We start from the raw sequence: 23,140 nt of genomic DNA, 5'->3' as shown, positions 1-23,140 counted from the left end.
TGTGAGTTGTACCTAAAACCACATTTATAGGGAAATTTATTACCTTAAGCTTACATGTTAGAAAAGAAAAAAGGCTGGCAATCAATTGACCTAAACAACTTTTAAGTAACAGAACAGAAAAATATCCAAGGAAGGTAAGAAGAAAGACATACTAAACATAATAGAAAAAACTGATGAAGGGGAAAACTAACATATAATTTGTACACAATGCTTGACATTTCCTCAGAAATTACCAGACATGCCAGAAAACAGGATCAGATGACTAAAAACCAAAAAGGAGATTTGTGAGGAGCTGCTGAAAATCTGTTTCTCAGTTGCTTCTCTATCAGAGACTCTCATGATACAATTTTTTTTATCATCTCTCAGGTTCTGATGAGATATGGTAAGTCATGGTAATAGTGTGCACCCTTGATGTGATGTCATGAGAATGGCACTTTACCTATGTGGTCTTCCTCTCAAAAACCCATAACCCCAGTTTAATGAAGAGAAAAACATCAGACAGATCTCAATTGAGGAACATTCTACAAATTACTTGACCAGAATTCCTTAAAAATTTCAAGGTCATCAAAAACAAGGTAAGGCAGAGAAACAGTCATAGCCAAGGGGAGCCTAAAGAGATAGAACAACTAAATATGATGTGGCTGAGATCCTGCTACAGAAGGACATTAGTCAAGAACCAATGTAATCTGAATAAAGTATGAATTTTAGTTAATAATAATGTATCAATATCTGTTCATTAATTATGACATATATACCATATCAACACAAGGTGTTAATAAGGAAAACAGGTATATGGGAACTCTGTACTATAAGCACAACTGGAATCTAAATCTTATTTATCATTAAATGATAAATCATATTTGATAAATAAGATGTTTATCATTCAAAATTATATTTTCCAATGATAGAAAAGAAATGGCTATTAGACTTTTATTTTTATTTTATTTTCATTTTATATTTTTGGGGGTATTAGATTTTTAAATAACAATTTCAATCTTTATTTTGTTACATTAATTATATTTTTATTTCTCATTATAAGTAAGTTAAAATAAACTGTTTTACCTTTTTATTTTTTTAAGATTTTATTTATTTATTGAGAGAGAGAGAGAGAGAACATGAGCGGGGTGGGGAGGGGCAGAGGGAGAGGGAGAGAGAATCTCAAGCAGACTCTGCCTTGAGCACAGAGCCTGACTCGGGCCTTGCCCTCTTGACCCTGAGGTCATGACCTGAGCCAAAATCAAGAGGCGGGCACTTAACCAACTGAGCCACCCAGGCTCCCCCAAACCTTGTTTTAAATGCTGTTTAATTCCCTTTTAATCTCTAGAGTTCATCCCACTTTATTTTTATTTCCTTTTTAAAAATTTTATTAAGTTTTTAATTTTAATTCCAGTATAGTTAACATACAGTATTATATTAGTTTTCAGGTGTATGATATAGCGATTCAACAATTCTATACATTACTCAGTGCTCATCACAATAAGTGCACTTTTTAATGTCCATCACCTATTTCATCCATTTCCCCACCCACCTCCCCTCTGGTGACCATCAATTTATTCTTCATAGTGAAGAGTCTGTTTCTTAGTTTGTCTCTGACAAAGCCCAGTGGCTGGGCTGCACCGGTTTGCTAACACTTCAACCTTTAAATGATTGTAAAAATGTAAAATTTCTTTTCAGTTGTATTCACAGGAATTTGAAGATATTGTCATTAAAATGTCTTGATCAGGAAGTATAGACATTTCAAGCACTAAATCTGCTATGGAAGTTCTCTCAAACTTTTCATTAATTTTTTTTTGGAAGTTTTATATGAGTTTACTATTCTACGTTTTCCATAACACTTTACTATTCCATTTTTTTCTTATAAGAAAATAGTAACGAGCCTTTTTTTTTTTTTTTTTTTTACCAAGGCCCATATAGGTGTTCTAAGTCCTTTCTACTTCATCAACATGCCACAAAAATTTCATCATTTTCTTCGTGAGCTATGACCTGATAAAGGCTAGGAAGTATTCACCTAGAGAAACTCTTACACCTGCATGTGCATAGTAGGAGATATGTACAAGGGTATTCATTACATCACTGTTTGTAATAGTGAAACACTGGAAATAACTTACCTCGTCCATCAAGAGAGTGTGTATATACATTGTGTTATATTCCTGAAAAAGAATGCTATGTGTATAGAATAAGAAAAAAAATGAATAAGCCAGAGTTACATAAAATAAATGGGCAAATTCCAAAAACAATGTGAAATGCAAAAATCAAGTTGGAAAAAAGTTACATATATCCTTTCTACAAATTTTTCCAAAATATGAAACAATGGTATATATTTACGGATATATACATATGTGATAAAAGTTAAAAAACATACATGTGAATGATGAATACCAAAACCAGGACAGTGGGTACCTCTGAGAAGGGAATGGGATCTGTGGGGTATTCTGGGAGATTCTATAAAGTTTTTTTCTTAAAAAAAAAAAAGAACCTGAAGCAAATATGGCAGAGTGTTAAGATATGACAGATTTGGAAGGTAGATATACCAACCTACTTTTCTTTATGTTTGTGTGCTTGAAACATTTCATAATAAGACAAAACACAAAATACATCCCAAGTCTGATCATTCTTTACAACTTCCCTGCTCCTCAGCTTGAATGACTGGAGTAGCCTCCTGTCTTGTTTCCTTGCTTTCTATCTTGTTCCACTACAATTATTCTCCACACAACAGCCAGAATGATATTTTATAAATATAAATCTGCTCTCACCATCCCCCAATGCAAACTTTTCCGTGGGTTTATATCACTCTAAAAATAAAAATTAAACTCCTTACCACAGCCCACAGGTCCTTGTTTTATATCCAACACTTAGCTCTTAGTCTTCCTCCACTATCATTACTTACCCCTTCAAACTGTTTTATTTTTCTTTTGGAACTTCTCACTACCTCAGATTATATTCGTTCATGGTTTAAGGGTACAGTTATTCCCAGAGTCTCCAGCTTCCTCTAGAATATAAATTCCATGAAAGTGGGAACGTTATGCTCTGCTGTATCCCCGTTGCTAAGAATATTGCTTGACTCATTAAGTGTGACGTATTTTTTTGGAGGAATGAATAAATGATTTCTTTTTCACTCAAAAAGGAGAGGAATGACACTTTAGTGGTTTAAAAAAAAGGTATAATCAAACATAGGGAAGCTGAAAATTACAGGGTACTCTGTCAACAATAACAACAGCTAAGATTCATTAAGTGCTCATTATGTACCAGGCATTTCCAAGCACTGGGACCACATACTTCTTGGGGAGCATGTCAGCCTTGCTCTCCTTCTCATAGGCCCCGAAAATCTATTTGTGACATGGAAGCCTCCTCTCTAGTCATAGCTCATTGGATCTGGATCGAACGCTGGGTGAGAAAAGCCCATCTGTTAGCCAGGAGGAAGCAATCAGATTCTTTTTCTTGAAAATTGTGCTGAGAATTGTGCAGGCTGAAGAAGTTTGAAGATGAGTCATGTTGATGGCAGGACATTTTTGAATGAAGGGGACAGCTGTTGAGGTCCCTGAAGCTGCTGCCCTGGTATCTGCCCTTTCTGGACCTTGGTGTTCAATGTTTCCTGGGCTTAAAGACATAGTTACTCCTCTGTCCTTCCCATGACACCGGGTCCCTTCATTTTTAAAATGAGCGTGGGTAAGTCTCTTTGTTTTGTTGATGATTCATTCCAAAAGCAGAAAAGTAAACCATCTCTTCATCCAGGAAACTTGACTAAGAGAGTCTTGCCCATGCATGGTCTCATTTAATTATTGTAACATTATGAGAGGGTATTATTAGTCCCATTTTCCAGACGAGGAGACAAGGCTTGAACAGGTCCAAAAACGTTCCGAAAATCACAGAGCAGTGAAGGTTCCAGTCCTGGCCTGTGTGGCTCTGGAGGGGAGCCTGAGCTTCTCCGTGTGGCTGCAGGAGGGCAGCAGGAGGAGGGTGGTGGAGATGAGGTAAGGAAGCCAAAGCCAACATTTTATTTATTTTTATGTTTATTTTTATTTATTTTTTTAAAGATTTTATTTATTTATTTGACAGAGAGAGACACAAGGAGAGAGGGAACACAAGCAGGGGGAGTGGGAGAGGGAGAAGCAGGCTTCCCGCGGAGCAGGGAGCCCAACGCGGGGCTCGATCCCAGGACCCTGGGATCATGACCTGAGCCGAAGGCAGGTACTTCACCGATTGAGCCACCCAGGCATCCCAGAGCCAACATTTTAATACCATTTAGGGCGATTTAGAAAAATAACACTGATAAGAGTGTTGGGGCAAAACCCAGATTTCATTCTTGTTTTGGATAAAATCCAGAAAAAGTTTTATTCTCACATTTCAACAATCGTCGGCAGAGAGAGATTTATATCGACACAGAATGGCTATACGATTAAAACGTTTTCTCTTCCCATTGACAGAGTTGACAGTTTTTAAAGAATGGTGGGATTTTTTTTTTTAGCAACATAAAAAATGGAGTTTTAACAATATATATTCGGAGATGACTTATAGTTGACTGTCACAGGGTTTGCAGTGAGGCAGGTATATTTCTTGTCATTCTTGAAAACTCCCCCTCATTCTTGCATGCCTTGAGAAGCCCTACTGAAGTCGTTTGACATTAAGTGAGGTGGTGAATACAGAAATCCAAGGTGTTTACTTGGGGAGGGGCTAGGGGAGAGAAAGGGATGGGGATTGATGGATTAAAGTATGATTTGAAGAGAGTAATCAATAAATCAAAGATTATGATTTAAAAACACTCAGAATTCACTTTATAGAACATCCTCACTGTGGGAGAAAGAGCAAGTAGAATAATTTGTTTTCTCCAGCTGAAGTTGGACTGTGTTTTCAATACTTCAGAAAATAATATGCCTTGAGAAAGAAGCGGTAACCTTGAGCTATAGCTCATAGACCTCAAATGACACAACTTGAAAGCATCATTAATATGTGCATCAGACACAATTTTGTTACCTTGGTCGTTATTTAGACTGTTTAGAACTCAAGCATAAGAAATTTTAATGTGTTTTATGAAAGGAGGGAAAAATACGTGTTTCTTAGAAAAAGGAGAATTTTTCTTTTCTCGGTAGGTATTAATAGTTTGGGAAGCAACACACTGATATATTAAAAAAATTGGTTCCGAGAGCAGGGAACCTACCATTCGCTCATCTCACACCTTCACGGTCCCTGGAATTACTGCTGCACCAGAAAGGAAGAGGAGGCCCGGGCCACACTCTCTTCCTGTTGAGATGTCTACTGGTGTGCCAATTCAGGTCCTACCTAAGACTAAAGGCCACAAAATGAGAGACAAACACCGGTGAGGTGCACCATGGGAAGCTCAGGGGCAGAGGATAACAGGAACTGCCAGATGTCCAATATCACAATCCCCTCCAGAGATGCCATGTGGCACAGCCGGACCAGGTGCACATCTGTGGCAGCAAGATCTTTCCGAATTTCCCTGACATGCTGAAAAGTGCCCCCATGTGAAAGAGCGTGAAAAAGAAAAACAAAGTCTCAAGGGGCCAGCTGTGGAAAAGGTCCATGTGGCCCTGAGTGGAAGAGGGTATAGAATGGGACATGGAAACACCTTCCAGAAGTGAAGATAAATTTATCTGTTGAATTGGGGGGTGGATGGGGGAAATAAATGAAGGGAATTAAGAGTACACTTATCATGATGAGCACTGAGTAACATATAGAATTGTCGAGTCACTATATTGTAGACCTGAAACTAATATAACACTGTGTGTTAACTACACTGGAAGTAAAATTTTTAAAAAAGAAAAAAAAAAGGTCTGTTGAACAGAACTGCCCTTATTTTTTTCTTTTAATTTATCTGGGTTGGGGATGGAGGGTGTGCATGCTTATGTGTATATCCTAGGTTCTAATCTTAGGATGAGTTTACTCCCCTGGGGACATTGGGCGTTCGGCAATGCCTGGAGACATTTTCGGTTGTCACAATTTTGGGGAGTGCTACTGGTATCTAGCAGACAGAGGCCAGGGATGCTGCTAAACATCCTAGTAAGCACAGGTCAGTCCCCCACAACAAAGAATTATCTATCCCAAAATGTCAATAGTGACAAGTCTGAGAAACACTGCCCTAGCCCAGCAAATCTAGCTAGCAGAGAATTTCAGTGAGAAAAGTTGAGTTCCTTTCTTTTTTTTTCCTTTTAAGTAAACTCTGTGCCCAATGTGGGACTTGAACTCACAATCCTGAGATCAAGAGTCACATGCTGTACTGACTGAGCCAGCCAGGCAAACCTGAGTTTCTTTCTTAAAGGGAAAACTTATGCATTTGTGTTTGCTTTTTCTTTTTAAAGTGGTGGCTTTAATCAAAACTAATTTTAAGACAGGGTGAGATGAGATTGGGGACATACATGTCAAGATGAAGGGTTTTCTAAGTAATAGTGTGATAAGATCTCTGGTCTAGAAAACTCACTGTAGGGACGCCTGGGTGGCTCAGTCCGTTAAGCGTCTGCCTTCAGCTCAGGTCATGATCCCAGGGTCCTGGGATCGAGTCCAGCATCGGGCTCCCTGCTCAGCAGGAGGCTGCTTCTCCAGACTCTGCCTACTGCTTCCCCTGCTTGTGCTCTCTCTCTCTCTCTCTGACAAATAAATATATAAAATCTTTTTTAAAAAATAGAAAACTAACAGTAGGAGTAACTCTGTGGTTGGGTGATCTTCAAAGACCTCATCTGAGAATCTCCTCTCTCAGCCCTTATAGTCCCTGTCTCATTATTCTTCATCTAGAACACTTCCACAGTGTCCTTTCTGACCTTCCAGCTCCTGGCAGTCACCTTTTCAAAGTCACCTTCATTTCTGAAGAGTATTTTCATTGGATATAGAATTCTAAGTCAATGGTATTTTTTTTTCTTTCAGCACATATAGAGACGTATTTCTATAATCATCTGGATTTTCAAGTTGTTTCCATGTCTTGGCTATTGTAAATAATGCTGCAATGAACTTGAGGGTACAGATATCTCTTCAAGCTGGTTATTTCTTTCCCTTTGGGTATATATCCAGAAGTGATAGATCAAATAGTAGTTCTATTTTTAATTTTTTGAGGAGCCTCCATACTGTTTTCCATAGTGGTTGTACCAATTCATATTGCCACCAACAGTGCATAAGGGTTCCCCCTTCTTTGTGTCCTTGCCCACATTTATTGTCTTTTTAATAGTAGTCCTTCTAACAGGGGTAAGGTATATCTCACTGTGTTTTTGATTTGCATTTTCCTGATGATTAGAGATGTTGAGCACCTTTTCATGAATTTGTTCATTTGTATGTCTCCCGTTTTTGTTTTTTTTTATTGGATTGTTTGGGTTTTTTGGTTTGTTTTTTGCTATTGAGTTGTGTAAGTTCCTTATATAGTTTGGATATTAACCCCTTAACAGAAAGATGGTTTGCAAATATTTTCTTTGATTCCATAGGTTCTCTTTTCATTTCATTGATAATTTCTTCTGTTGTGAAGAAGCTTTCTAGTTTGCTATAGTTGATTTTTGTTTTTGTTGCTTGTGCTTTGGTGCATATCCAAAAAAAATCATTGCTAAGACCGATGTTAAAGAACTTTTTCCTATGTTTTCTTCTAGGAGTTTTATGGTTTCGGGTCTTATGTTTAAGTTTTTAATCCATTTCAAGTTAATTTTTGTAAATGGTATAAGATAGGGGTCCCATTTCATTCTTGTGCGTGTGAATATCTAGTTTTCCCAACGCAGTTTATTGAAGAGACTGTCCTTCCCCCATTGAGTATTCTTGACTTGTCAAATATTAGTTGATCAAAATGAATTTCTTAATGTGAGTCTTGGTTAGAAAAGTTTGAAAGCCAGTGGTCACATGAAGGAGATTCCTTAGAAAAAATTACATTAAGTTTGGAAATAAAGCAAAACAGTATAGCATGACCTTTCCGTGTCACACTAGAACAATGTTTAGGAGGCCCAATCTCTATCCAATAGGACTTTCTGTGATGATGGAAATATTCTCGATGTGTGTTGCTCAATGTATCAGCCACAAGCTACATATGACAACTAAATACTAGAGATGGGGCTAGTGTGACTGAGGGATTGAATTTTTAACTTTTTAAATTTTAATTAAAAATGAAATGTAAATGGCCAAAACTAGAGGAATGTATCTATTCCCCTTAGAAAAAATTCCAAAGGCTATGGTTGTATTGCCCTGTAGAACATTGACCAGTTTTGTATATAATCCAGCAGTCTTATTCTAACTTTGTTTTCTTTCTTTCTTTTTTTTTTAAAGATTCTATTTATTTTTTGACAGAGAGAGAGACAGCGAGAGAAGGAACACAGGCAGGGGGAGTGGGAGAGGGAGAAGCAGGCTTCCCGCGGAGCAGGGAGCAGGGAGCCCCATGCGGGGCTCAATGAGGGGTTCGATGCAGGGCTCACTGTGGGGCTCAATGCGGGGCTCGATCCCAGGACCCTGGAATCATGAACTGAGCCGAAGGCAGATGCTTAATGACTGAGCCACCCAGGCGCCCCTTATTCTAACTTTGTTTTCTTTAAATGCCTGTGAATACCTAGTACCTCAGAATGCTCTTTAAACCACCTTTACCATTTAACTAGCTCCCTCAAGGACTTAAGGGGCATCTTTGACATGTGTCCGTTCATATTAAAGAGAATTCTGTTTTAAATTTTTTTAAAATTATGTCAACAAAACAATGTAATAAGTGCAACAGGAAAGGTATGCAATGAAATCAGGACCAATTTTCTCTCTGCCTAAACTCTATCTGGGGTAAGTGTAGTGATTGGAAAAGCTCCATTGAACTGTCCTAGAAGGTGATTTCTGAGCTCTGTCTTAGGAGGCAATATAGGCTTTTATTAGGCAAATGAAGTGAGAGTGATCCTCTAAGCAAAAGAAACTGCTCAGAAGTAGTTCACAATTCATGTAATCTGGGGATGGGAGTGGGGGGTTGCCTGGGTTGGAGGAATGACAGGTGAAACTGGACAGGGAGGGTGGCAGCATGGTGTAGTGGAAAGGCACACTGGCTTCATTCAGGAGACAGTTTTGCATCCTAATTTTATCTTGTTGCATAACTTAAAATTGACTAATTTGGATCTTTGTGCCCATTTCCACAACTGTAAATTGGGAGTGTTAATGACTTCTCCATGGGGTGTTAGGATTAAATTAGATAACCACAAAAAAGTGCGTTGTCTGGTGCTATAGGTGTTTAATAAATTGTAGTTATTATTTCTAATGAGAGAGTGGTCAACAGTTCAAATGGCGCTAAGTTTAAATAAGGTCAAGGTGTAAAATGATCTATAATTGGCTTTCCTAATTAGGAAGTTATTAAAGACCCTGGTAAGAACAGCTTCAAAGGAGGAGGGACAGAATGTTTTGAGAAATGGATGGGAGGTGACAAAGGGAAGAAGAGGACACCTAGTCCTTTCAAAAAGCTTGAAGTGAATGGGAGAGAGGTGATTCAATTCAGCAATTATAAGATGAGAGATTTTTTGGGTTTTGTTTTGTTTTGTATTAGATTGAGGAAACTTGGATATTTTGTATCCTAAGGGTAGAGAATGGAAGAAGAAGCCCGAAGATAATGAAGAGGGGATGGTTTAGAATGGGATTAACAGCAAGTGAGACAGAAGGGAAAGATATCGAAGACACAAAGTAGTTAACACATGAGGAAAATGGAGCAGAGGAAAATGTCAAGTCCATGTTTGTCGGCTTTTAATGAGCATAGGTCTGGCGTGGAGGGAGTTGGAGGAGAAGGGAAAGGTTGATGCACACTTTGCATCCCAGAAAGCTTCTGACAGCCAAAGTCCACAGCAGATTCTTCCAGTCTACAAGGACCACTTGCAGACATTTCAAAGTAAAGCAGGAAGTTCCTTCCAAACCTTTACCTTAATACGGGGGGAGATGGGGGCCTAGAAAAGACGGGATGTCAAAGTGTAGTCTTGGGAACGTAGGCGTTGGGTCACAAAGGCCTAAACAACTGCCGAAATCAAGGACAAATACATAAGTTTAGTAAATTGCATTTTAGAGACAGAAATTAAGCGAACCAAACCAATTTCAAACCCCGCCCCAAGTCCTGTCAATCATCCCCTCTCCATCTCTTGATTGGTCAATGCCGTGCAAACGCTCCGGATTAAACGTGCTTATTTTTAATATTGATTGGCATGAGAAAGAATCCATTTATGTCCAGCGATTGGCTGACCTGTCTAGGCTCCGACCAATCCTGAAAGGGGCGGGCTGGTTAAGCGTCAGGTTTCTCCGAGCCGCTTTCTTTGGAAGTACTGGGCAGGCTAGTTACTGGCCATTTTCACCTCTCCGGCCCTAAAACAGGAGCTAATGGAGCTTTCTTACCAGACCCTCAAATTCACGCACCAGGCACGGGAAGCGGTAAGGAAAGCATATACAAAAAAAGAACTGTGCTAGGAACTCTTCTGTCCTGTTGCTACGGGCCGATTTGTGTGTCCCCCGGTTGCTATGGCGACACAGCCCTCCCCAACCCCCCCGCCGCCGAGTGGCACAAGGGCAGGGAGGGACCTTAGGCCCCACTGGTCAAGTCCAGGGACTGGGCTTGAGGCTGTGATGGGAATAGGATGGGTCTGGGACCGAGGGCGGTTTGGGAGTGCCTACGGATTTGATGAAAGGGACCGCAGTTCGTGATTTAGGAAACGGTGTGGTGTTTATTAGACCGGCTGTCCTGATGGGTGAGCAGGTGTGGGGAGTGGTTAAAAGGCAGATTGTTGAAAGGCAGGGTAGCTCTGACCTGGGAGTTGGGACCCTGGGTTCTGATCCTGATTCTCCACTTACCAAGGCTGAGAGACCTTAGGTATTTAATTCCCTTCTCGGGCTTCAGTTCTTGGACTCTAATCCTTTTCACACGAAGATTACATGAACTTGACAGGTCATACAGCGGTTTCTGTTTTACCATCTGCTAACCGCCCAGCAGTACTTTACACAACAGCGCCCATGAATTGAGGACATACTCAATGCCAGGCACTGGGGAAATAAAAACAATGCTTTGGGGAGGAGGGAGGATAAATAAAATTAAAGTTAAAAAAAAACAAATACTGATATCTGGGCCCCCACCTCTAGAGATTCTGATTTACTGATTTTGGGTGGATTCTGTGCATCAACACTTTTTTTTTTTAAAGCCCAGCAGGGGATTACAGTGTGTAGCCAAGGTTATGAACCACTGCCCTAGTGTCTCCAACCTTAAAAAACAAACAAACAAACAAATAATACAGAAGAAGAGATAACCCTCTGGTTGCCCTCACATTCCCCTCTACCTACCAACCTCTCTCTATTTCTCTCCAGCTTCTGGAAAGGGTTGGTGTTCCTCAAGCTTGGATTGTCCTCAAGCCTATTTCAGTCTAGCCCAAATTACCCACATATAGAACATTTTGCATTGACTTTTAATAAAGCAGATTCCTGGACCTCACCAAGACTTACTGAATCAGAAACAATCTGGGATGGGGTCTTGAAAAGTGCATTGTAAACACATACCCAGGTTTGAAAACCACTGCCCTAAATGGTCTCATATATTTTCATGATTTCCAATGCCATCTATATGCCAACAACCCCCCACCCCCTAAACTGACTCTAGAGTGGATTTCTTTGCTGGGCCCCAAGCCCACATGGTGTCCTAGAAGGTGGAATACAGAGAGGATAATGAATCAACTGATTACTTGACAAATCTAGGGGCATATCTCAAGAATCTGCATCTTAGTTTGTTCAATATCTAACTTTTTGCTTCCCTTCTAAAACCTGTACCTTTCCCAGTCTTCCTCCACCTGGGAATGTGAAACCACCATCCACCAATTGCCCAAATCAGAATTCTGGGAGTATTCCTTAGCTCCTTCCTCCTAGTCCCTCCCTTCTGTCCTCCACATAAGGAAGAGAGCAGCAAATCTTACTGATTCTACTTCTATAATAGGTCTTTAAACATCCTTATCTCTGCAGCTGAGATCCTGATCCAATCCACCATAATCTCTTACATATACACTGCAATAGCCTCCTAACTATTCTTCCTATTGGTTTTTGCCTCCCTCTAGTCCATGCTTCATCCAGTGATCTTCTTAAAATTGTGTCACTCCCTAGCTGGGATCCTTTTATTGGCTTTTCATTACACTTATGATAAAACCTCCAAACCTCGACGTGACCTACAGAGCACTGCAATGGTGTAGCCCAATTTCCGCATCCAGTCTCTTCTTCACCACTTTCTGCTTTGCCTCCCACTGATCCAGGCACATTCTCTTTGATCTGACATGTCTCTGAACTCCACATATTCTGCACCATACAAGTTAGTATTTAATTGTGATTAATTAATTTTTTTAAGATTTATTCATCTACTTGGGGGGGGGCAGAGGGAGAGAGAAAGAATCCTGAAGCGGACTCCCTACTGAGCAGGGAGCCCAATGTGGGGCTCCATCCCAGGACCCTGAGATCATGATCTGAGCTGATTTCAAGAGTTGTATGCTCAACCTACTGAGCCACCCGGGCACCCCTAATTTTTTTTAAAGTAGGCTCCACATGGGACTTGAACTCACAACCCTGCAATCAAGACCTGAGCTGAGATCAAGAGTCAGCTGCTTAACCAACTGAGCCACTCAGGTGCCCCTAATTTGTGATTAATTTGTGTTACTGCTTCCTGCATGTGACATAGCCTGTCAAACAATTCATGTAACTTGAAGGCAGATGCACTTTTATTTTTTGTTTTATTCCCTAGATGGCGCTGAGAGACATATTTAGGTATGGCCATTGATGGCTTGATTTTGCAGGGGGCGTAAGTCAAGCAGTTGTGCTGATTAGGGGTCTGCAGAAGCAAGAAGGTGGAGGTGGGTGCGGTGATCTGGTGAACTGACTATAAAAAGGATTGCGTGTCCACAAGCAATTTTGATCATCTACATCATCTACTGTATTAGGATTTCCAGAATACTTCCTTTTTATTTGGTTGATTTTTATTGTTGTTTCAAATTATACATACATATACAATTGCTCTGAGATCTTCAATTTCTCCAGGGAGAAATCCTCTACACCCTCCTATAGGAATAAGGGCACAATAAGCTTGGTTGCCACCATTGTTGGAGTTAAACAGGGGAAGACAGCTCTGTGTGGGGTGGGGGATTTCTCTTCACTATTCAGTGCACAGATTATACTTAATTACTCCTTCCTTAATTACGTAATTGCATACTTAATTACTTTTTCCTTTCCAAAGTTTGTGTGGTTGAGTTTCTTCTCAGAATAAATGTCCAATCTTCAGCCAGGGTAGGGGAGGAATTGTCACCTGATTGGGGTGGGGAAGGGAATCTCTTATACTGTGTTCAGCCTGCTCCTCATTATTTCTGTCCTTAGAAGTGCCTGGTGAATCCAGAAGTACCCAGTGCACTCAGTTCCTGTAATTGTCTAGGGCTCTGTCATACTTAGGTGCTTCTTGTTGACTACTTTCTCTATAGGTGTTGGTTTTCTTTGATTTTGGTTGTCTTTTGCTTTTGTCTTTCTGTGCTCTCTTAAGTCAGCTGGCATTTATCTAATTGCTTTCCATTTGTCAATTTTATTGTCATATTTGTTGTCACTTCCTCTTCTAGGGTCTTTGTCCTTTTTTCCCTCCATCCATTTCTGCTCTAATCTTAATTATTTCCCTCCTTCTCCTGGCTTTTTTTGGAATTTGTTTGTTCTTCTGTTTCTAGCTCCTTTAGGTTATAAGGATAGGTTGTTAATTTGAGATTTTGAGACTTTTCTTGCTTCTTGAGGTAGGCCCCTGTTGCTATAAACATCGCTCACATTTAATGCAATCCCTATCAAAATACCATCAACATTTTTCAAAAACTGGAACAAACAATCCTAAAATTTGTATGGAACCACAAAAGACCCTGAATAGCCAAAGCAATCCTGAAAAAGAAAAGCAAAGCTGGAGGCATCATGATTCTGGACTTCAAGCTATATTACAAAGCTGTAGTCATCAAGACAGTATGGAACTGGCATAAAAACAGATACCTAGATCAATGGAACAGAATAGAAAACTCAGAAATGGACCCACAACTATATGGTCAACTAATCTTTGACAAAGCAGGGAAGAATATCCAATGGAAAAAGACAGCCGCTTCAACAAATAGTTTTGGGAAAACTGGACAGCCACATGCAGAAGAATGAAACTGGGCCATTTTCTTACACTGTACACAAAAATAAATTAAAAAATGTGAGATAGGAAACCATCAAAATCCTAGAGGAGATTATAGGCAGCAACATCTTTGAGCTCAGCTGTAGCAACTTCTTACTAGACACATCTCTGGAGGCAAGGGAAACAAAAGCAAAAATGAACTATTGGGACTTCATCAAGATAAAAAGCTTCTGCACAGCGAAGGAAACAATCAATAAAACTAAAGGGCAAGGGGTTTTCAATCTTATTAATTCTTTCGAAGAACCAGCTCCTAACTTTGTTGATCTCTTCTATTGTTTTTTTTTTAATTTCTATATCATTGATTTGTGCTCTAATCTTTATTATTTCTCTTCTCCTGCTCGATTTAGGCTTTATTTGCTGTTCTTTTTCCAGCTCCTTTAGGTGTAAGGATAGATTGTGCATTTGAGACTTTTCTTGTTTCACAACCAACACCAAAGAAATACAAACATTTATAAAAGAATATTATGAGCAATTATATGCCAACAAATTAGGCAATCTGGAAGAAAATGGATGCATTCCTAGAAACATATAAACGACCAAAACTGAAACAGAAAGAAATAGAAAACCTGAACAGATCCATAACCAGCAAAGAAATTGGAGCAGTAATCAAAAATCTCCCAACAAACAAGAGTCCAGGGCCAGATATCTCCCAGCAGATTTCTACCAAACATTTAAAGAAGAATTAATACCTATTCTTCTGAAGCTGTTTCAAAAAATAGAAATGGGAGGAAAACTTCCAAACTCTTTCTATGAGGCCAGCATTCCCTTGACCCCAAAACCGGACAAAGACCCCATCAAAAAGGAGATCCCTGATGAATATGGATGCAAAAATTCTCACCAAGTTACTAGCTAATAGGATCCAACAAAACATTAAAAGGATTATTCACCATGGCCAAGTGGGATTTATTCCTGGGCTGCAAGGGTGGTTCAACATCTGCAAATCAATCAATGTGATATACCACATTAATAAACGAAAGGACAAGAACTGTATGATCCTCTCAATAGATGCAGAGAAAGCATTTGACAAAATACAACATCCTTTCTTGATAAAAACTCTCCACAGTGTAGGGATAGAGGGAACATACCTCAATATCATAAAAGCCATATATGAAAACCCACAGCGAATATCATCTTCAATGGAGAAAGATTGAGAGCTTTCCCCTAAGGTCAGGAACACAACAGGGATGTCCACTCTCATCACTGTTGTTCAACATAGTACTGGAAGTCCTAGCCTCAGCAATCAGACAACAAAAAGAAATAAAAAGCATCCAGATTGGCAAAGAAGAAGTCAAACTTTCACTCTTTGCAGGTGACATGATACTCTATTGAGTATTATGTCATAGTACTCTATGTTGAAAACCCAAAATACTCCACCCCCACTATCCATTGCTAACTCATACAGGAATTCAGCAAAGTGGCAGGATATAAAACCAATGCACAAAAGTCAGTTGCATTTCTGTATCCTAACAATGAGACGGAAGAAAGAAATGAAGGAATCAATCCCATTTACAATTGCACCAAAAACCATAAGATACGTAGGAATAAACCTAACCAAAGAGGTAAAGGATCTGTACTCTGAAAACTACAGAACACTTATGAAAGAAATTGAGGAAGACACAAAGAGATGGAAAAACATTCCATGCTCATGGACTGGAAGAATAAATATTGTTAAACTGTCTATGCTACCTAGAGCAATCTACACATTTAATGCAATCCCTATCAAAATACCATCAACATTTTTCAAAAACTGGAACAAAGAATCTTAAAATTTATATGGAACCACAAAAGACCCCAAATAGCCACAGGAATGTTGAAAAAAAAAAAAATAACAACCAAAAAACCAAAGCTGGTGGCATCAAAATTCTGGACTTCAAGCTATATTACAAAGCTATAATCATCAAGGCAGTATGGAACTGGCACAAAAACAGACACATAAATCAATGGAACAGAATAGAAGACCCAGAAATGGACCCTCAACTAATCTTCAACAAAGCAGGAAAGAATATCCAAAGGAAAAAAGACAGTCTCTTCAACAAATGGTGTTGGGAAAATTGGACAGCCACATGCAGAAGAATGAAACTGGACCATTTTCCTACACAATACACACAAAAAAAATAAACTCAATATGGATGAAAGACCTAAAGTGAGACAGGAATCCATCAAAATCCTAGAGGAGAACACAGGCAGCAACCTCTGAGATCTTGGCCACAGCAACTTCTTGCTAGACACATCTCCAAAGGCAAGGGAAACAAAAGCAAAAATGAACTATAGATCCTTTGTACAGCAGAGGAAACAGTTGACAAAACTAAAAGACAACCAACAGAATGGGAGAAGATATTTGAAATGTTTTATCAGATAAAGGGCTACTATCCAAGATCTATAAACTTATCAAACTCAACACCCAAAAAACAAATAATCCAGTCAAGAAATGGGCAGAAAACATGAACAGACATTTCTCTAAAGAAGACATACAAATGGCCAACAGACACATGAAAAAATGCTCAACATTACTCTGCACAGGGAAATACAAATCAAAACCACAATGCAATACCACCTCACACCAAGTCAGAATGACTAAAATTACAACTCAGGAAATGACAGATGTTGGCAAGGATGCAGAGAAAGGGGAACCCTCTTACACTGTTGGTGGGAATGCAAGTTGATATAGCCACTCTGGAACACAGTATGGAAGTTCCTCAAAAATTAAAAATAGAGCTACCCTACGACCCAGCAATTGTACTACTTAGTTTTTAACCAAAGGATACAAACACAGTGATTCAAAGGGGCACCTTCATCCCAGTGTTTATAGACTATGGAAAGAGCCCAGATGTCCATCAACAGATGAATGGATAAAGAATATGTGGTATATATACACAATGGAATATTACTTGGCCATCAAAAAGAATAAAATCTTGCCATTGGCAAAGAAGTTGATGGAACTAGAAGGTATTATGCTAAGCGAAATAAGTCAGTCAGAGAAAGACAAATACCCTATGATTTCACTCGTATGTAGAATTTAAGAAACAAAACAGATGAACGTAGGGGAAGGGAAGGAAAAATAAAAAGATAAAAACAGAGAGGGACACAAACCATAAGAGACTCTTTTTTATTGTTATGTTAATCCCCATACATTACACCATTAGTTTTAGATGTAGTGTTCCATGATTCATTGTTTGTGCATAACACCCAGTGCTCCATGCAGAACGTGCCCTCCTCAATACCCATCACCAGGCTAACCCATCCTCCCACCCCCCTCCCCTCTAGAACCCTCAGTTTGTTTTTCAGAGTCCATCATCTCTCATAGTTCGTCTACCCCTCCGATTTCCCCCCCTTCATTCTTCCCCTCCTGCTTTCTTCTTCTTCTTTTTTTTTCCTTAACATATATTGCATTATTTGTTTCAGAGGTACAGATCTGAGATTCAACAGTCTTGCACAATTCACAGCGCTTACAAGAGACCCTTAACTATAGGAAACAAACTGAGGGTTGCTGGAGGGGAGGGAAGTGGGGGGATGGGGTAACTGGGTGATGGGCATTAAGGAGGGCACTTGATATAATGAGCACTGGGTGTTATATGCAAGTGATGAATCACCAAATTCTACCTCTTAAACTAATAATACACTATATGTTAATGAAATTAATTTAAATTAAAAATTTTAAAAAAGAAGAAATTAAATAAAGGAGAGGAAAACCATGAACAAAACAGAACAACAACAAAAAAACCCAAAATAAATGTAGTGTTTAATTAAAATAAGACTTCTTCCAATCTTTAGACCTCTTCTTACTTACTTACTTACTTACTTCTTTTCAACTTGAATTTAAGATCCTCTAAAATGTGCTAAGGGCAAGGAAGCTCTGAGGAGAAATTGCTTCAGTGTTTTTAATTTGACCACACAATTCAAAACAAATAAACAGTAATTAGTATCAATGCACAAGAATGCTTTTTGGAAAGCCATTATTGATCCACACATACATACATACAGAATAATCCTGGAACAAAGTTAATTTTATTTCTCCTATGTCATTATACATACTTTTCAAAAGTGGTGACTTGGCCTTTGTGAGACTTCTATATTAAAAAATATCTGCTATAGTGTTAGCTAATTAATGAGGTGGTTGACTAGGTTTTTAAATGAGTGTTGTTAAATGCCTTAGCTTTTATTAATTGCATGGGCCCCTAAACAAAAGAGTAATTGAAAATTTAATTACATCAATGTTTTTCTTCAAAGAACTGAGGCTTATTAAACTTTAAATGTTCAAACATTTAAGCATCTATTGAAATACCAATAGCTATAAACAATGTGCAGTTCTAAATACTAATTAAACAAACTCTAAATCACCGTAAAGCAAAGCTGAATTTTAAGTAACTTTTATGGTTTAAATGTTCTTCTCTGCTTTTCCGGAAGGAAGATTAACCACTTCACTACTGACCACTGCAGCAGCCTCGTGTGTATCTTCTAAAATGCTGTGGCTGCTGTGGGACCATATTCTTCCTGGACGTGGACCAAGAAAGGGAGACTGATCGGACCACCTGGAACACTTTGCGAATGTCACACTGCTACTCTTGGAGACTTGTTTTTTGTGTTTTATTTCTTTTTTCAACTACTAAAAGAGAATATGAGAGTGTACAGATATGAATTGGTATATTTGATGGTTTGGTTTAAAAATACCTTCTTTTGGAAAAATAACATTTATTAGGTTTTATTTTTAAATGCAAAAGTATATAAATCACCACCCAGATAAATCTTTATTTAAGAGTTTCTTTTATTTGAGAGTGTGCATGTATGAGGAAGGGGAGGGGCAGAGGGAGAGGGAGAGAATCTCAAGCAGACTCCCCACTGAGTGGGAGCCCCAGGCGGGGCTTGATTCCAAGACCCCAAGATCATGACCCTGGCCGAAACCAAGAGTTGGGAGCTCAACTGACTGAGCCACCCAGGTGCCCCATCACCCAGATAAATCTTGTAAGCATCAAAAAATTTGATAAAGATTTCTGCTTTCCACTGTGATCGAGTAACAGGTGCCAGACTAGCCTTCCTACTGTACACAGCTAGAAACCTGGCCTATGTATATGAATAATCTGTTTTCAGCCAGTGGACAGTGTGCTCACAAGAGAAGGGCTTCTGCTTGGAAGCAGTAACTGGGTTCTGACGCCCAAGGGAGTATCTAAGCAGAGCAGAGATGAGACCGAGAGTATAATTTGGGAAGACTTAAATGGTTGACGGTGGGAGGAAAGGGGACCAGGGAGGAGGGGGCTCTGCAAACAAATTGCTCCATATTTCTGAGTTTTTGGCTGAATACTAAGCTATGCATCTATAGAGTGAAAAATATACAAAGCTGGGGAAAACCCAGTTACCAGGGAACAATAAACTGAACAACTAGTGGTGTTCATATAACCTCCTTGTAACATTGAAAGACATTTTAATGCTAAGCAGCCCGAGTGGAGAAATGCTGTGGAAGAGCAGAGCACTTAGTGGAGGTTCCAGGAAGGCTGTGCATTAGGAGTAAGCTAAACAAGCCCTAGAGTAAGGCCACTTTAGATCTCTCTTTCCTAACAAAGCTTAAAAGCAAGGCTTGATAGGATCAGACTTACCCACAAATAACTAAACTATCCACCAGAATAAAACTCAACACGCTTAAAAGAAGACAAGAAAATCCAGACATTCACAAAAACTGGCATCCAATAAAAAACTACTAGCGGTTGTAAGAAACAAGAAAATCTAACAAAACCAGGACAAAACTCAGTCAACAGAAATAGATTCAGAAATAGTGGAGAAGACAGAATTGGCAGACAAGGACTTTAAAATAGCTATGATAAATATGTTTAAGGATTTAAGGAAAACAGAATTCTAAAGAAAAAACCAGAAGATAAAAAATAAAACACAACTCACAGAGTTGAAAAAGACAATATTTTAATCTGAAAGACTCATTAAAAACTATCTAAACTGCAGCACATAGAAAAAGTTTGAAGGAAAAAATGGACAAAAACCTCAGTGACATGAAGGACAATATCAAGGAGTCAAATACACGTTCAATTCATATCCCAGAGCAGTGACGAAGAGGAGAAAAAAATACAAGGAAATCATGGCTAAAAATTTCCCACAGATCCAAGAAACTCAAAAACTTCCAAGCAGGATGGACACACACTTGTTAGTTGTGACAAAGCAAGGTGCTTTGTTATGAGCTGCCCTCTGGAGACACCCATGTGGCAAGGAATGGAAGGAAGTTTCTAGCCAACAGCCAACAAGAAACTAAGGCCCACGGTCCTCCAGCTCATAAGGAACTGAATTGTGCCAACAACCATAGGGGCAGAAGGAACAAGTTTGGGTGATAGAAATGTTCTAAATCTGAATGGGAGTGCTGATTACATATGTGCACGCATTCATGGGACTGTGCACTTAAAATGAATGCATTGTACTATATGTAAATGATACCTTAATAAAGGTGATTTCAAAAGTAATATAAGAACTCACACAATATTTAACAGAAAGACATACAATGAAAAGTAAATGCCTTCTTCCCTACTCTCCACCCCCTGCCCATTTCTGCTTTCTCACCCTGTAAGAAACTATTATCTGTCGTTTCTTATATACCTATTTAGAAATATATGTACATGTCATAAGTGCATATGTATTTATATATTTTTTCTTTTCACAGAAGAGATCATTTTCTTCATTGTATATTTCCCCCTTACTTTATTACATATCTTGTAAGTCTTTTCACAAATGTTTATGGAGAGCCCGAGTCAGATACATTAAGTTCTGAGGATATGGTAGTGAAAAACAAAACAAAACAAAACACTGCCTCTACCTTCATGGTGATTATATTTTAGTAGGGAAGGCAGCTAACAGGTAAACAGGAACCCAAGGAGAGGAATTGCTGAAACACAGAATAGCCATAAGTCCAACTTTAGTAGGTAACGCCCAATAATTTCCCATAGTGGTTATATCAGTTTATATTGCCCTTACAATGCATGAGAATTCCTATTGCTCCACATCCTAAGCAATACTTGGTATTATCAATTATTTTTCCTTTATTTTATGTTTCTTTGATTACAAATGAGGTCAAGTACCTTTCTGTTAGTTTATTAGCCATTTGGATATCTCATTTTGCAAAGCACCTATTTCTCTTGTCCATTTTTCTATTGGGTGTGTTTGTCTTTTTAATTGATTTTTGGGGGGAACTCACGATATGTTTGTATATTAATTCTTTTAAGTGCTGATATTATGCTCTCTTTTATGAACACAAATTCATATTTTAATAAAGGTCACTTTATTCATCTTTCCTTCTACAGTTAGTGGGTTTTTTGTATCCTCAGAAAATCTTTCCCTATTCCAAAATCATGAAGATATTTCTTATATTATCTTCTAAAAATCTTACTATGTTCACATTTAGATCTGTAATTCATGTGAAACTGATTTGTGTGTGCATGCAAACATACACATGTCTGTATCTAAGGGATGAGGTAGGACATAATACTTTTTCCAAAAGCATTTACTGAAAAGATGTCCTTTCCCACACTATTCTTTGTCCATGTGCATGCAGAATTGTTTCTGCACCCTCAAGGCTGTTCCACTGGTCTAGTTGTCTACTTCCTATGCTAATACCACACTGTCCTAATAACTGTAGTTGTGCAATCTCAGTATCTATTAAAGCAAAGACTTTTACTGGTTCTTTTTTGTCAAATGATTACTGTTACAACACATATTTATGTATTTTAGAATCAACTTGTCAAATTCCACAAAGATTGTTGGATTTTGATTGGGATGGAATTGAATCTGAAGATAAACTTGAGGAGAATTGACAAAAAATAATGAGTCTTCTGATCAATACCTATCCTTTTTATTCCAACTTTCTTAAATTTTTTCAGTAGCAATTTAGTTTTCTGCATAGAGATTTTGCTCATCTTTTGTTAGATATACTTTTAGTCCTTGATAACTATTGTAAATGGTTTTCATGTCACTGTAAATGGTTTCTTGTTTTTTTTAACTTCATCTTACGTTTATTGTTGATATGTAGAAATACAATTGATTTTTGTATATTGATTTTATTTGAGCAACACTGCCAAATTCCTTTATTGATTCTAGGAATTATTTGTGGATTCTTTTGACTTCTTTATCTATTCAATCATATTATTCATAAAGAAATACAGAGTTAATGCTTTTCAATTCTTATGCCATTTGTTTTTCTTGCCTAATCTTACTGGTTAAGACCTCTAACATAATGTTGAATAGAAGTGGGAATAAGAGGCATTATTGTACCTGAGGGGGAGGTACTAGCAATCCAGGAACATTTTTTTTTTTTTTTTAATGTAGGCTCCACACTCAGTGGAGCCCAGTGCGGAACTTGAACTCACAACCTTGAGATTGAGACCTGAGCTGAGATCAATAGTCAGATGCTTAACAAACTGAGCCACCCAGGTGCCCCTCAATCCAGGAACATCTTAATCCAGTTTCAGGGACTGCGATTTTGGACTGAGCTTGGGCAGCTCAGCTTCTCCTCTGTCCTTATTCCGGGACTGAGCCCTTCACAGGTTTTTAGCAGGGTGCCCTATTACGCGGGGTCCTGGATTCCAACTTTTGCACCTATAGCACCCTCAGTTTGTCAAACATACTACTCAGCATCTTAGCCTCTTATAGGCAGGTAAATGAACTCGGGAAAAAGTGGTTTCAAATGCCTTGGTCATGTCTGTGCATTAATGAATACACCATCCCCCCACCCCCACGCAGGTATATCTGTAGGGTAAAATCCTATTAAGTGAAGTTGCTATATTAAAGAGTTTTTAGGTGTGTATATTTGACATATATGAATCTGTAGAATAAAGTTCTATGGAAATAAATGAAAACCAGGGGTACCTGGGTGGCTCAGTCGTTAAGCGTCTGCCTTCGGCTCAGGTCGTGATCCCAGGGTCCTGGGATCGAGCCCCGCGTCGGGCTCCCTGCTCCGCGGGAAGCCTGCTTCTCCCTCTCCCACGCCCCCTGCTTGTGTTCCCTCTCTCGCTGTGTCTCTCT

General features: G+C 38.8%; 1 protein-coding gene across 1 annotated transcript in view; it reads left to right on the top strand.

Annotated features, from left to right (window-relative positions):
• Positions 1 to 9,626: 9,626 nt before the first annotated feature.
• The window catches only part of KATNAL2 (katanin catalytic subunit A1 like 2), a 66,277-nt gene continuing 52,763 nt past the window's right edge, over positions 9,627 to 23,140 (top strand). The window contains exons 1-2 of the mRNA XM_032422772.1: positions 9,627 to 9,704; positions 10,294 to 10,347. Coding sequence (XP_032278663.1) covers positions 9,627 to 9,704; positions 10,294 to 10,347 — 132 coding nt within the window. The remainder of the gene's footprint in view (positions 9,705 to 10,293; positions 10,348 to 23,140) is intronic.

The sequence above is a fragment of the Phoca vitulina genome, unplaced genomic scaffold (assembly GCF_004348235.1).
Source record: "Phoca vitulina isolate PV1807 unplaced genomic scaffold, GSC_HSeal_1.0 scaffold27, whole genome shotgun sequence".
NCBI lineage: Eukaryota > Metazoa > Chordata > Mammalia > Carnivora > Phocidae > Phoca > Phoca vitulina.
Note: the sequence above shows the minus strand (reverse complement) of the source record. Positions and strands in the feature narration are given on the sequence as shown.